Source organism: Sylvia atricapilla, chromosome 1, assembly GCF_009819655.1.
Source record: "Sylvia atricapilla isolate bSylAtr1 chromosome 1, bSylAtr1.pri, whole genome shotgun sequence".
NCBI lineage: Eukaryota > Metazoa > Chordata > Aves > Passeriformes > Sylviidae > Sylvia > Sylvia atricapilla.
In genome coordinates, this window is record NC_089140.1 from 121095687 (window position 1) to 121111457 (window position 15771).

General features: G+C 38.7%; 1 protein-coding gene across 2 annotated transcripts in view; it reads right to left on the reverse strand.

The window, feature by feature from the left end:
- Positions 1-15771, reverse strand: part of STAU2 (staufen double-stranded RNA binding protein 2) — a 170380-nt gene that overhangs the window by 58879 nt on the left and 95730 nt on the right. The window contains exon 13 of one of the 2 annotated variants that reach the window (XM_066332355.1): positions 2538-2651. The exons of the other annotated variant lie outside the window; for it this stretch is intronic. Within the exon in view, the coding sequence (XP_066188452.1) occupies positions 2538-2651 (114 nt within the window). The remainder of the gene's footprint in view (positions 1-2537; positions 2652-15771) is intronic. 2 annotated transcript variants of the gene reach the window in all.

The following is a 15771-nucleotide window of genomic DNA, read 5'->3' on the forward strand; positions in this document are numbered from 1 at the left end:
TTAAAATGAATGTGTGAAAAATTATCTTCATAAGCACAGAAGCTGACAGTTCCTGATGTCAAACTATGCCAGGCCTCACTACTGAGGCAGAAATCACCATCCCTCCACTGAAATCACAGGCTTCCAGGTGATCAGCCCATCCTAATAGTCACAAAATACTACAGACACGATTTAAAAGTAACTGATTACAAAAGTTAAAGAAGAATTTCTAAAATTCAAGTTTTATAGCATACAGTTATCTTGTATCTTATTTAATTTGACACTTTAAAGTGAAGTTCAGTTTGACAAAGGTGCAGCATTCTGGTCTCCTATTTTTAAAAGAATAATAACCATCAAACCAACCTACTGTGAGTAAAATTGTAGGAAACAAAGGAGAAACACACCCAACACAAAGGAACAACAGAGAAAAGGGAAATTTTCTTTTAGTTAGTCCAATAATAGCCCTTATTTTTTCATTAATTTATTAATTCCATTGCCTGACATACACTTGACTTGCTAATGATTCATTTTTCTCTATATATTCAGCTGATGGAAAATGATGCTTTAATCTAGTCCTGCTACCCCCTTATCAAGCACAACCCTTCAATAGCATCCCTCTTCCCAGGAAAATCAAATTCCTTTGACAGTTAGGAAAGGCATGAGCAGAAATTTGTGCATCCTGTCCAGTGAGTGGATCTTTTTTGTGAGCCACTGGTTGGCATTTGCCTTTCAGATGATTATTTTCTTTTGCTCTTGGCTCAGATGAAATCTTTGCACAAGTGATGTGGGTTCAGTAACACAACATGCAGTAACCCTGTCATGCAATAACAAAACATTTTTCTTTCCATTTTAAGAACCCTGTGGAAAATTACGTAACTAAAACCAATTATGAACATTTTTTAAACTTCAAATTGAAACAACATGAGGAAATTCCAGCTGCATAATGGCCCAAGTAAATTTAATTCTACCTATTTGTGAATCTGCTATGATACAATTTTTATCTATCTGATTTTACACAAATTTCTTTTCTTCTCAGAAGAATATCCCCAAATTTCTTTTCTTCTCAGAAGAATACCCTGTTTGGAGCACTGAATGGGTACATTTGGGATGAAACTAACGCTGCACATCATCTGAAGTTTCCTAATTTCTGTGTGCTTGACTTTGCAGTCTCAATACAACGTTTTCATCTAGAGGTCTTAAATATATAATTATTTAGATGGCTTAAATGTGCTTTTTGCTTACAGAGCCTCTTTTCTGTTTACATATCATACTCTAGCCTAAATAAATGCTAAGACAAAGGCCAAGCTGGCTGGGGGCCCAGAATGTAGTTGTTACCAAATTGACAGGGACCACCTTAAATTCATTGAAATGTCTAAATATCATACTTGTGTTATAACTATATTTTAAAAGCCTATCTTTACTGAAAGAAAAATGGAGCAGCGTTAGAGCATCATAAACAAGTTGCTGGATGAAATGAGAACTGAATGTCAAAGTATGTTCTGACTTACCACAGCTCTCCATTACTGCAAAACACCAAACACTTAAGGGCAGGAAGTATCCTCATGTTACCATGTAAATAACTAATGGGTTTAGTTTATGTTAACAACTAACTTAGGAACTTTCAATAAGAAAACCACCAAACAAAAACATGGCTAAGAGCATCTGAAACTTTTCCCCAAAAGTAACAAATTCTGCTAATTCTCAACGCGGCTTTACTTTTTATTCTTAGAGAATCTTGCATAGAGTCTGATAAAATGTACAGCACATGTGAGCACAGTATCATTTAAAGATAACCTGCAAAAGTAAGTAAACATGGTAATTTTTTTTCTAATCTACTGAAGATATGAAAGGTGCAAGGTTTGGTTAAATGTTCTCTTCTACTTGTTTCCTTTTTGCTTTTACTACTTTCAGAGTATCAAAGTCTTGTCATGCTTTTATACATACGAGTGTTGGAAGACAAGACAAGAAGAATGGGAAGTCCCCCTCAGTTCCCATCTGAAGCAACAGGGTGATAAATTATTAACATTGAGCCTTTTTTCTTTTTTTTCTGGCTTTTTGCCAGAAGCTTGAATTAAATGTTTTAGCAACAGCCAAACAAAATGGGAGTTTTATACAGTCTGATTAAAAATCCTTTTCCCCTCTCAAATGTCAGTTTCTTGTGACAGATGCTGGCTAGAGATAATGGCTTCATCTCTCTGCTTTTCCAACTACTCATAATCTTCTAGCAAAAATAGGATAGACAAGACCTGATACACACATAAAAGCAAATACAACCTTTGCAGAAACCTTACATCAGACTTTAAAACCAAAGCAAGCTCTTCAGGCTTTCCTAATATGTCTTAAAAATACGTAAAAGGCAATATAATTTTGTCTCCTTTTCATTTCACTCTTTAGATCTAATCAGGATGTTAGTAGGGCAAGAGAGGCAAATCCCTGTGACAAGAACATGCCATACGGAAAGCACAAGATGTGTCGAAATTTTAAATTTACTAATGCTGACATTGTGGCCTTACCAGATATCAATAAAATCACAAGAGTGTGGGGTGAAGGTATTATACCTGGTCATGGCTGGCTTCAATGGAGCTTCCGATACCTTGGAAAGTCATCTGCACAGGAGACAGTGTCAAACAGGTCATACACTCTTTGCCATTTTGTCTATCACTGTAGTGTACCTATAACAGAATAACATACGTAATCTGCTAAACACCAGGTTTGCACAAGGGAGTCATGCTAAAATACTGTCCCTTTCCAACAAGCTCGTAAGAAGAATTCCAGACATTTACATTGAATTCATCTTTAATATCAAAAAAGGAGTGTGTAAAATAGTCTAGATAGTCACATGCTGAACTGGGGCCAAATTTTCAATGATATGCCTGTTGCATAATTTTTGAAGTGTTGAGTTCTTGAGATTCTGACATCTTGCAGATTGAATTCAAGATGTTGTATCTATATAAGAGTCTAGATTCAAGTTAAAGTTTTCAACCTCCATGTCATTTTTTAACAGCATATTGTAGCTTAGTTATAAAACACCCAAGTAAATAATTACATCCTCCAAAACTTGCCAATAATAGTTAAAATTTTTTGATTGTAATTTCATTTCTAGTAAAATCCCCTAAATCTTTTGACATTACTATTATGGTACATATTCAATTAAATGAAAATGACAGATAAAATAGAGAAATCATGTTCTTCTTGGAATGTCTAGACTATCCTTTTCTAAAAGCAACTCATTCCCTATGGGTATCAAGAGGTGCATGTTGAACCTGAACTTCTATGAAATACAGAGGAAAATAGTGCTTCTACTTGAATTATTCTCTTTGTCCTCAGGTTCCATTCAGCTGGTTTTTAAATCCCCTGAAGAAAGCATGGGTTTTAACATGATGAAACAAAATGAAATTAAATGTTGCTAGTGTTTCATTATTAAGAACAGGTTGCCACTCATGCTGAATTGTCGAAATATTACAGTTCTCTGCATAGCTCCTGACTTCTAGACAGGCAGATCAAGCACTTTGCTCTACAGAAGAAGTGGAATTTAGTTTATGGTGGTAATTTACATTGCCTATGTGACCCCTGTCAGAATTGGAAAGAGAGATCAGCTCTGCTGGAGACAGACCTTTTATGTTAGTATCTATTTACAGCTGTATAGCTCTCAGGCAAAAGGTACATGGTAAAGCCTCATCCTGACTTGTAGGCTACAAAATGAATCCTGCTATTTCTGAAGACAGCTAGGAACTACAGTAGGTTTATTCCTGTGGAAACAGTTTCGTGGCAATATGACAATTGTAAACTGTGTATTAAATCCCTCTTCTCTGCCACAGGTGCAAATTGGGAATACTTCAGCTGAAGTGAAACCAGTGCAAAACTGGTTGAGTAAGAGGAAAACCAAGTTGGTGCTATGTTTCAGAATTACTTTACTGCCAACATACCAAAACAGTTTTGCCATGGCCAAAAGTAAGATACAGAATGCAAAAGTCTTGTACTGTGTATAGAAATACTGATTTCAGTCAGCCCTTCTTAAAGCTTTCTGGATTATTCCTGGCCCTTCCTCTCAACCCCCACAGTATGTGCCTACTAAATTGCTTGTGGCTCTCTGCCAGAAAAGCCATACTACTTACTTAGAAACCACAAGAGGCCCCTTCACATATACAATGGTTTAACTTTGATTAATTGAAAGAGGTATGAAGGTATGAAATTTGACTGACAAATATAAACTGAAGTCCTTTAAATGTCAGGGACTACTGTTATGACAAAGGCCTATCAAGCTTCCACAACTAGTTGCAAAATAGATTTTCTGCTATATCTTGTGGGAATGCAATGTGAGAAATGGGGCAGCAAAGATCAAGAGGATGGTTCTGTGCTGCAAATATGAGATCGCAAATGGGGCAAAATCTGGTGACCAAGAAAAGCCTGTATGTAGAAATGGGAAAATGGCACTTTCTGAACTGTACAGCATGTTCGTAAGCTTAGTTTTAGTCAGAATAATACAAGTATGCAATTCACTAGTGTCCACTGGAATAAAGAATGACTAATAAGCTGAAAGAACAGGAGACAGCCAGAGGAAAAACTATTAGTATTTCACTACACTACTACTTGCAACAGCAGGTTTGACTCACATCCCCTTTAGAGTCCCACATTGTAAATGTAATAAATTCAGAATTTTGGTATCTCTGTAGGCTCAGCTTTTCCAAAGGGATTTCATTATGCACTTTTGGCCTCATCTCAATGTATCAAGGCCCTTATTTTGTTACTTCTCAGACAACAGCTCTCTAATTATCTTTTGCTCTGTTGAAGCTCTTCAGCTGAATAAAAAAACCACTTTCTATATTAATGATATGAATAGTGATATAAAAGACAAAAGATGGGACTTTGAACAGGAACAAATAAAACTTTGTCCTTTCATCAAATCTCTCTAGTCTACGGATTTATGCAGTCAGAAGAAACATTCAAACTTCTATATTTGGCATGTGAATGTGCAATTTCCCAGTAATCCTGTTTTGTTGTTTATCAGTCCAGTTGCTACATTCTCACACTACATTATTCCTTTCCCCTTCAAGTTTCATCTGTGAGCCAAAATTTGGGGCTTTTTTATTTACCTATTAGAGCAGAATGTCCAAAATAGGCACTCAGAAAGAAATAATGGTAGTCAAATAATTATCAAATAGCCCAAATAGCAGCACATACTTCTTGGGTTTTGGCCAGCAGCATGTTGCAAATATTTCAGTTTTTATGTCCATGCTATTATTACTAAGTGTGGGAAGAATCTGAACATCTACAAAACTCTTTCAAGAATACCATTCCTTTAAGGCAGAGCACAGCAAACACCCGAGTCAGTATCTGTGATCAAGGAGTGATGACTGAAGGCTGGCCAAATGCTCTGACGGTGACCATTGAGAAGCCATTACTGAGATTCACAGCAACAAATAACAATTTTCTAAGTTCCTCTGTGCCTTAAAGAGTCAGGAGTGCTTAACTACAGCCCATTTCACCACACCTCTGTTAGGCAGGTAAGGACACTTTGTGGACAGACTTTAAATGACTCATCCAAGCTGGACTGGACTGACGGGCAGTGCTGGGACTATAACCCATCATTAAGGCCTCTGGCCTAACCACAATTGGTCATTTTCTCTTTACATATGTTATGGAGGTAAAAAAAAAAAAAAAAAAAAAAGAGTTATGAAAATAATTACTCTCTATGTCCAGGACCTAATTTTCTGGCTTCACTTTTTATAATTAAGGGACACTCACAGATTAGCTCAGTGCATTTAAGGATTAAACAGCAATGAAATTTCACTCATTAAAATTCAGAATGTTTTATTTAGATAACATATAAGCAGAGATTTGATGGAAAAGAATTAGGATCTGGTTAGAAAACAATGACCAGCATACAGATGTCTCTAGCAAGAGTTGTGCAAGTTTCTGAGTAACATGCAAGACTCAGACTATTATGACCGATTTACATGTAATTCTCCTCCAAGGTTTGTCTACACAGCACAAAGCGGTGTCACCACAAGAAGATCCCGGCAATAATTCTAAATGAGACTGCTTATTTATTGGGAAAAGCACACAGCACTGCCAGCTTTTCTCCTGGGTAACTACACTACATACACCTGCAATAAATCATGTATAGCCAGCTCAAGAATCCCAAACACAGCACTCCACGGCGCTCTGTGGGCAGGGCACAAAACCTCGGCACATAAAGCACAAAGGGTGTCCCGGACAACAAAATACAGAAATAAATTCTAGAAGTATATTTTTTCACAATGCCATGGATTTACTCACACATGTATACTTCCATGTTCCATATTCACATGACATGGAAGTATATATTCATTTTACAGATTGCTTCCATCAGGAACAAGCAGTGTGGTATGAGTATGTATGAATGGGTACCATTCACTGGAGCGTGTACACAGAAATTTATGTGAAGGTCTGAAACCACTTGACAACTTATACTGAAATTTGGTCCCTTGTTTTTAGTATTTTAAATTACTGAAGAGCTGCAAATATTTTGATGGGCATTTATAGCTACACATGAAGGAAGATATAAGATGAATGTTTACAATGTTACAACTGAGTGGGGAATGGCATAGCCAGAATTCTTAACTTTATACAGGAAAAATTGTTATTTTATACAGGAGAAAGTAAACTCCACTGGATAAAACTGTATAGAAATTACATTTTAGGGTACTCCTATCATAATGCTGCTTCACAAGAAGGCAATATCCCATTTCTGTCATTTTTATATAGAGACATCTTTAATCTTTAATCGTCAATCTATCTTCACTATAATAACCCTCCCTGCGTGCAAGTGTTCTGATGGAAACTGCAAAAATATTTCAGGATTTATCTTGCAATAAGCTGCTTTAAAAAACTGGATCAATATGCAATTTCAGATAATGGCAGTAGTTAAACTGCAGAAATTATTTTGTAAATACAAACAAATTCTAACGTCAACGGCAGCACAGTCTGCTGGCCTTCAGCATGAATGTCTGAATTTAAACATCTATTCTTTTGCATGGACATGGCTGTGGTTTACTGAATCACAGCTGAGGAGGGTGAGAGACCTGTTGTACTACTACTTAATCATTAAGCTTGACTATAATATCCCAAACTACAAATAGAAATGAGTTAACTAACAAGAGTCTGAGGGGAGCAAAAATAAAGGCCACTCTTTTCACACCCTGCTGCTTAGATGTTCACAGTTTGAAACACAGCTTCTGTCAGGACAAACATTTTCTTTCTTGAACATTTAATAGTTAAAAAAAAATAATACAAATTACCAAAAGAAAGAAGTCATCTGTGACACTGGAGTTCAAGTTTCCAAACTGAAAACTACTCTGAGTCAAAGCATCAGCAGGAGTCTTAGAATGCTAGACAGAAATAAACTAGGTAATAAAATGCCATTATGTTCAGCAATGCACAAATCTTCTGGATTGACAAGCCTGGACTATTTTATTAGAACAAAGGATGGTATTCCTTTAAATCTGCCCCTTAAAGGGAGAGTGCTCAATTTAGTCCTGAGCTTACAGAATAGTTTCCAACATTTTACATAGGCTGCTTTGGATTTATAGCAACAAAAAAAACCAAGAATGGGCTCAGAAATCAGATGTTAAAATAGCAATTTTGATTTGGACAAGAGTCTCATGAAACAGTTTACTTCCTTTAGCATCCTGGTGAAAAGCTGTCTTTTCCATATGGGTCTTTTATCTTCCACTTTATGTTGTTCATCTACAGTTAGTCATGTCAACTATTAAAGAAAAAATGAAACGAACCTGTTTGAGCTCCAAGTCTGTTTCATACTTATTTAGTGGTGAAGAAATACTTCTGGCACAAAAATAGATTTAATATACTTGCTCATTTCAACCATTTTGTCAGCCAACTTTAGGAGCTTTTACCATACAGTATGCTAGTACTTCAAAGCATGAATCCTTATATTACGTATTACCCATGGAGGTTTCCTAACAAATATTAGATCAGTTTCTTCAGATACAGAGCAGTATGAGAGAGATTCCAAACACCACTTTTCATTCTTACTACCTGTTTTACAACTCCCCACTTTTTTTTTCTCTCCCGGTAACAACAAAACAAAACAAAAAAAAGGGGAAAAAATCCCATCATCTAAACAAATCCTTTAAAAAATGTTGAAAAATAGACACAAAACTCAAGTCCAAGTTGGAAAAAAAAAATATCCCAGATGAAATAATAAGGCATACAGAAAAAAAAAATTAAAAAAATCAGAAAAAAAAAGCATTGAATCAAACTGTTTCCTGCAATGCTGGAGTTCCTTGATGTAGTGCGATTACTAAATATAGTATTTTACTAATCTCAGCAGGGCGCTGGCTCACTGCATGCCCGTCAGATGTTTTTAACGGCCACCCCCTGTGGAACAAATCTAAGGAGTACATGAAAAACACCCACATTTTAAAAAGCCCCCTTGCTAGATCATTAAGGAAAGATAAAGGCCTGTACATTGGGATGTGATATATAACACAATCACTGTGCCAAGAAAACATATGTTTGATTAGCGCGCCTCAGGTTCATTAATCGCCGTGTCTGCTTCACAGCAGTGGGTACACTTTCCACCGGAGCTACTGCACCAAAGGGTAAAGACACTTGGTAGCTTAAGGACTGACAGTGCAGCCGTAAATCTTGGGCTATTCCAACATGCCTCTCTCACACAGTTTGAATAGCAGCTGTATCATAGCCTTAAATCTTCATTAAAATACTGTCCTAGGGTTTAGACTACCAAATAAACCATTACTGCACCATAAATAGGCAACAACAAGCAGACTAAAGGCATTGTCACAGGTTACTGCAGCAGTATTTCACACTCCTGGCTACAGTTAGGCAGACACTTGGCATCTACAAGAAACAGCAAAGTACAAATAAGAGGGGAAAAAAAGTATTTGATACAGTTTCCAAGGAGAATATATAAAATATCTGCTAAATGCAAAGTAAGTCTGAGCCGGAGAAGCTTGTACAGGTTTTTTTCCCTGCTATTTACATACCCTCTGAATTCAGAGCTCCTGTTTCAGTGATTCATGAGAACTGGAAGGTCAAGCCATATATTATGCTCAGTCAAGCAAGGAAGACCCAGCTCTGTCCGACCTCTGGATGTGATGTTTGGTTTTACAAAAGAGAAAATCAGCTGCCATCATAGCATAGAGGATAATCAGTGCAGTAAGGAGCTTATTGCTCACCTTCCATCTGTTAAATCTTAACCCAGGTATGTATTTATAAAACAGTGTCCCTGTGCAGCACATGCAAAGTGAGCAACTGTGTTTACAATGGCTGGCACTGAGAAGTGCTAAGAGACCTGTTTCGTCTGATAGGAAAAAGCTGAAATCAGGAGATGGGACTTTCTAATTAAAAAAAAAATCACGCTTACATTGAAACTACCTGGCTATCTTGTTCACTTCCTCTATTCTGTATATAAGATATGTATTTTTTTGCCGACATAGGAGAGAGTAGCTGAACTACAGCGAGTTTAAACACTTAGTACAGCCCTCCTCCCCAAATAAATAATAAAAATGTGATAAAAATTAATAGATTAATTACTAAAAAATTAATACAATGCAAAGCTCTACAAAATAATGTAAACTATAGCTGACATGGTTTTTGCAGAAACAACTTGTCTGACATTCATCTATATAACAGGCAGGTACTGTGTTTCCAGAGAGAGGAGCTTTAATTAATTTTATAATTCACAGTCAAAGGAAACATGAAAAGACTGGCAACCCTGAGATCTCCAGTCTTCATGACATGGCCTAAAAAGCGGAAGGGCTGTGAGAGGGTAGGTTTTGCTAATGACACACCCTGAGGATAAGCATGGTATGGAGCATTAGTTGAGGAGCCTGTCATCAGCCTGAACAACTGATGACACGAGAGAGGAATTTGGTTAGTTTGGAAAGACAAAATTGCTTGAGTTTGAAATAACTTTCTAGCAACAGCATGAATGGAAATATGTTCTCAGGAACACTCTTTTTCAGGATGAAGGTTGTCACTGAAGTGAAGAGGGAAGCAAACATTAATGATTCTCTGTTTACAAACCACGTGTGAAAGCCCCAAACGCTGTGTTAATGGAGAACAGGATCACTGTGAAACTGTGAATAGAAAATCAGCTGCCTGAATTGGCTAAGAAATCTGATGCTGGTACAGACACTGATGTTGTGCACTAACCTAGAAATGGGGCAGTATGCATAAAGAACCACCCTTCTTTAATTAAAACAAGAAACAACCATTTCACTTCCAAAAATTACCCTGCTCCATTGTGCTTCCAGTTTTGAATGAGACTGAGGGAGAAGATAACCAAATAAACCTCCTCTGAAAGGCTCAGCTTCAGTCACAGAGCGGGGAATAAACGCTAACTTGTCTCCTTTCTCCTTCACCTTTTCTTGTTGCTTCTCTTTTTAAGGGTTTTTTTTCTTGAGAGCTGAATTCCCTTACTATAATTAAAACTAAACCCCAGTCTGCTATGAATTCACCACTGCACCTTCACATTTTTGCCAACTGAAACTTCCAGTCTTTCAAAGTTTGGGCTCTATTCCAAGCCAAGGTCTGTAGCTAAGTTATCAAGTCACATTAGGATTTACTGAGAAAGATTTTGGCAGAGAATGCAGTCCGGTGTGTTTAGTGATGGCTGCAGTATTTTGAGAGATCCTGATAGCTTTTAAACTTTCTCATACATAAATCCCCTAAATTCTAAAATTGGCTATCAAAATATAACTCACATTTTTTCCACAGACTAAGTTACATATAGGGATATGTGGGAGGATTTCAAACTATTATTTGCAAGATGCCAAGCAGAGAAGCTAAAAGGTTACCAAGGTGACACACACACCACACCTGAGGACCCACACACTACCAGTAGCCAGTTATTCTCTGTTTACCTTCTTTCATTTCAGAAACTGAAACAAAATAAAAGAGAAAAAGAGGCACCTGGCTGTTTCTCCAGACAAGAAGAGCAACACTTCAGCAGTGCTTAAATAAAGGGCTTGAAACAGGGGGAGAGGGAATGATGGCCAGAATAGAAGAAAGCTAGTTTAGATAGAATTCTGGCCAGAAGCCAGCTAGTTGGATAGCTTGCGCTAGATTTGCATTTGTTTTCCTAATTCTGCAGACTTGTGAGTCAATTTGGAAAGACTCTTACTGCAGCAAATACTACCTCCTGCAGTATGCTCTGTGAACAAATAGGCTACGTTTCCATATTGCATACCTTTCCTTATGGGAACTCATATGAGAATGATTTTTATGTTTATTTTTTTGTAGAATGCTACCACCATTTTGACTTCCTTTAAGGTCAAAAATACGATAATATGAACAGATGGTCTGTAGTCTACAGAACAATTTCTGAAATAAATGGAAACTATAAACCCACTTCTTGTAGATCTACCTTGGGTCACTGCCATCAGCTGTGGTACTGCCTACCTTCCCTCTGAAATTAGGTGATTAAGAAAACCTACAAACCAGAATGCAATGAAGTCCAGGTGCTTTGATTTTTACATTAGGCTCTCTCTGAAGATCAATTCTTGCTATCATCTTGTTCTGTTTTATATCTCCCTCTATTTCACATTCCCAACATATTTCCTTTCCTTTGGCTAGTCATGTATAAATCAAGGTTTGGAGACCTACAAGTCCATTCCTACATAACACAGCCATGTGATGTCAAGTTGATTTTCAGTAGCAGGACACCTGCAAGTTTCTGAAAGCCAAGTAAAGACTCCAAATTATCAAGGAGCCTGGAGCTGTGCAAATCAGAGATGTCCCTAAAATTGTCAATAAATTCCTGCCTGACTTGCTGTCATTCTTGGAGAAAACTTTTTTTTCCCTTTAAATACAATAAAACATAGTAGTTGTCTTGAATAAATGGGTAAGTTTTCTAGGAAATAACCTGATAAAAAGGTGTAAGTCTTCTTCCAAGCACAATGACTGTAAGTTCACATGGATGAAAGGAGCTTTCCTATTTCCTGACTTCTGCCCAGTGGTACACAGTGGCAAAGATGTTACTGAGCTGTACCAGTTAAAAGATGGTAAAAAGCTGTACCAGTTTTGACTGGGATGGAGCTACTTTGCTTCACAGTAGCTTGTTTAGTGCTATGTCTTGGCTGTGTGGCCAAAAGTGTGGGTAACACACCGATACTTATTGCTGCGCAGTGCTCACATAGCATCAAGGGCTTTTTTGCTTCTCACACCACCCCACCAAAAAGAAGGCTGGGGATGGGTAAGAAGCCAGGAGGGGACACATCCAGGACAGCTGACCCCAACTGAGCAAAGGGAAATCCCAGACCATATGGTGTCATGCTCAGCATACAAAGCTGAGGGAACAAGGAGGGTGGGGGGTGTTTAGAGTGATGGTGTTTGTCTTCACAAGTCACTGTTACGTGTGATGGAGCCCTGCTTTCCTGGCTGAACACCTGCCTGCACAGGGGAAGTGAAGAATGAATGATTGTGGCTTTTGCTTTCCCAATTAAACAGTCTATAATCTCAACCCTTGACTTTTTGCACTTTTACCCTTCTGGTTGTTCTCCCGCATCCTACTGAAGGGAATTAAGAGCTGCTGCATGGAGCAGAGCTGCCCACCTGGGTATACCTGTAACAACCGCTCCTGGCACCCAGTGTGGGGCATGAGGGGTAGGAGATAAGAACTGATTTGATCAGAGTATGCTCTACCAAATTTATATCTGTTTAGGTATTAATTGTCAGGCTCCTGTGCTTGCCATGGGGCTTGTTTGCCTGAACGTAGATCAGTAACTCGTGCTCACTAGTGACTGCTTTTTGCTTCTGCTCTTTTCTGTTCTCCTTATCAATCTACTCTGCTCTGCCTGGGAACATACTGATAACAGGAATGGGCTGGCAGACAGCCAGGGCACTGCTACCATTCCTGTGCTGGACAGGCTGAACTCAACATCACAGGATTGTGGCTGGGGCTAAAATTATGATGGTGCAACCAAAACCATACATGGCCATGGAGACGTCTATAGCAGAGTAGGTATTCCCCTGAAGGGAGAGTGGTCTATGGCTATTGCCATTCTGGAGCAGCTACATCCCACAAGGATGGTGGTGTGTAGACAAGTGGACTGTGGGCCTGTGTATAATCTTGTCCCCCTGGAGGAGGGACAAGGGGAGTTCATTGCAATACTAAATCCTATGGTCTGGTCCAAAGAAATGAGGCTTGAAGATTGTAATGGAAACACCTTTAAATTGTTGTAACCCAGGATCTGAGTTGCATGTCATGGGAATTACTATGGCAGGAACCCCTTGTTGCTAGCCAGGCTAGGAGCAAAGGGAGGAGCTGGCTGTAAACCCTATTATGTTCTCTTGTTACACCCTATAACCTGGCCCAAAGGAAACAGAGGTGGTAACTGTCACGGGAATACCTTTAAACTGTTGTAACTCAGGATGTGAGTTGCATGCTATGGAAATTGGCACAGCAGGACCCATCTGAGCCAACGGAGGACAAGCCTCACAGGATGTGAAAGTGCAGCAGCGACCCAACCTGAGCTGTCTTTGGTGCCCAGTAACTCCATGCATCACACCACCTCTCCTGTCCTGAGTGAACTGATTGAATAACAGATTGAATACACATGGACTAAATGGACTCAATGAACTTTTAAAGGGGTGATCCACAGACTAAGTTAATGATTTCCATGTATATATCCCAGGATGCGCAAGAGGAGGTGATCATACACATCATTAACCTAATGAAAGAGAATCTATCAGATCATGTGGGACCTGAGCACAGTGTCAACAGTATAGAATAAAGGGTGAAGATTACACTGGTTTTGTCTGGGATGGAGCTGATTTGCTGCATATATAGTGCTACGTTTTGGATTTGTGACCAAAACCCTGTTGATAACATACTACTATTTTAGCTGTTGCTGAGCAGGGTTTGCACAGCACCAAGGCCTTTTCTGCTCCTCACCCCATCCCATAAGTGAGGACTCTAGGCGTGCACAAACAGTGGAGGGGACACTGCTGAGACAGCTGACCCCAACTGACCAAAGGGATATCCCACTCCTATGACAACCTGCTCAGTGATAAAAACTGGGGAGAGGAGGAGGGGAGACATTCAACATTATGGTACTTGTGTTCCCAAGTCACCATCACACGTGATGGAGCCTTGCTTTCAGAAGATGGCCAAACATCTGCCTGCCTATGGGAAGTGGTGAATGAATTCCTTGTTTTGCTTTGCTTGCACACACAGCTTTTGTCTTCATCTCAAGTCCTGAGTTTTATCACTCATGCCCTTCTGATTCTTTCCCTTATCCCACCAGGGGGGAATGAGTGAGCAGCTGTGTGGGGCTTAAGCTGCCCACTAGAGTTAACCCACAACAAAAGCCTATAATAATCAGAACATCAGGCAATAGTTTGGTAATTGGTGAAAGTGCAAACTTCCCATTAGAAAAAAACCCCACAGCTTTCAGAAGACACAGAAACTGAGATAATGAGGGCTTTGTCAACTATTTCTAAAGGTATTTATACTCCCTGAGGGTAAGAGACAAACATTGCTGTTGAGATTATTGTACTGGCCATTGAGCATGGCACAGTAGAAGAACACAGGAGATAATACCCTTCTGCCAGAAGCCAGGCTTTAATACTTCTGGTAAAGACAAAGCACAACATCATTTTACAAAAGCTGATCTGAGCAATGAGCAGAAACAGTGATGGCACACCTGACTAAGATCTCAGGCACCAGGACAGGAAACACAAGCCCAACTCCACTGCTTGTAACAGAAGCAGTAAGTGATAATATATGGCAGCACAGTCACTCTCAAGCTCCTTGAAGAGGGTTAAAAAGTAATCACTATATTTTTAATATAAATTCAATAATTCCCACTACCCTTTGAGTGTTAAAACTAAGGCAAATCAGCTGATCACAGTTCCCTCTGGCCATGACTGTTCGCTGCTATTTTAGAATAATTTCACTAATATTTTCAGTCTGGTCAATCCTGCTGGGAAAGAAGCCTCCAATGGTTCTGAGGGTATGGGGAGGAAGGGGCTAGATGCACAGCTACATACACAGAATTATAGGGAACCTTGGCTCCAAATGTGGGCAAATAAATGCTGTCTTTAACAGTCTTATTTGAAAAGTACTCTTCTCTAACACAATCTTGCAAACATCTTCACTTTTTAATACCCTAATTTTTCCTGATTTCTGGAAATAGGGTCTTCAAAGAACCATTTATCTGAAAACATTTTGCTGACATAGCTTTTAAATCTGTTTTACATTAATTAATGTAATTAATGATGCCAAGAAGTCTGATGCTGTAATTTCAAAAGCTTCCTTTAATTATTATTTGCGTTTTCTACTTTGAACCAGTAATGAGATTTTTGTATTCTTCAGCATTAGCCCATTTGCTGGGATTCCAGTTCCAAGCTGACAGTGGCCACAAACTGTGTCCACGACCAACACATTCAAGGACAGATTGGTATCATTTGGATTTACATTCTTGCTTTTAGCACAAAAGCTGTACTTTCTCTCTTTGGCTTTATCTGGACATTTGCTAAAACATACCTTTTAATTCATTCATCTGCAGGGAGCTTTGAAAATACTCTCTCTGGCAGCTAACTCTATAACTACTATTACTACAACTATCTACTTACATTAGATTCAGTGCATAGAACCCTTCCCTCCAAAAAACCAATAAATAGTCCAAGTTTGCAAAACAGTATGCAAGTATGCTGGATACAGTGTTCAAATACCCGACTAGCAAGTGAAGCAGAGATTAGGTACCTATTCTGCACAGGGTTCATGAAAATCCCAAGTACCTTCTACCTTTTTAGATGAGTTTT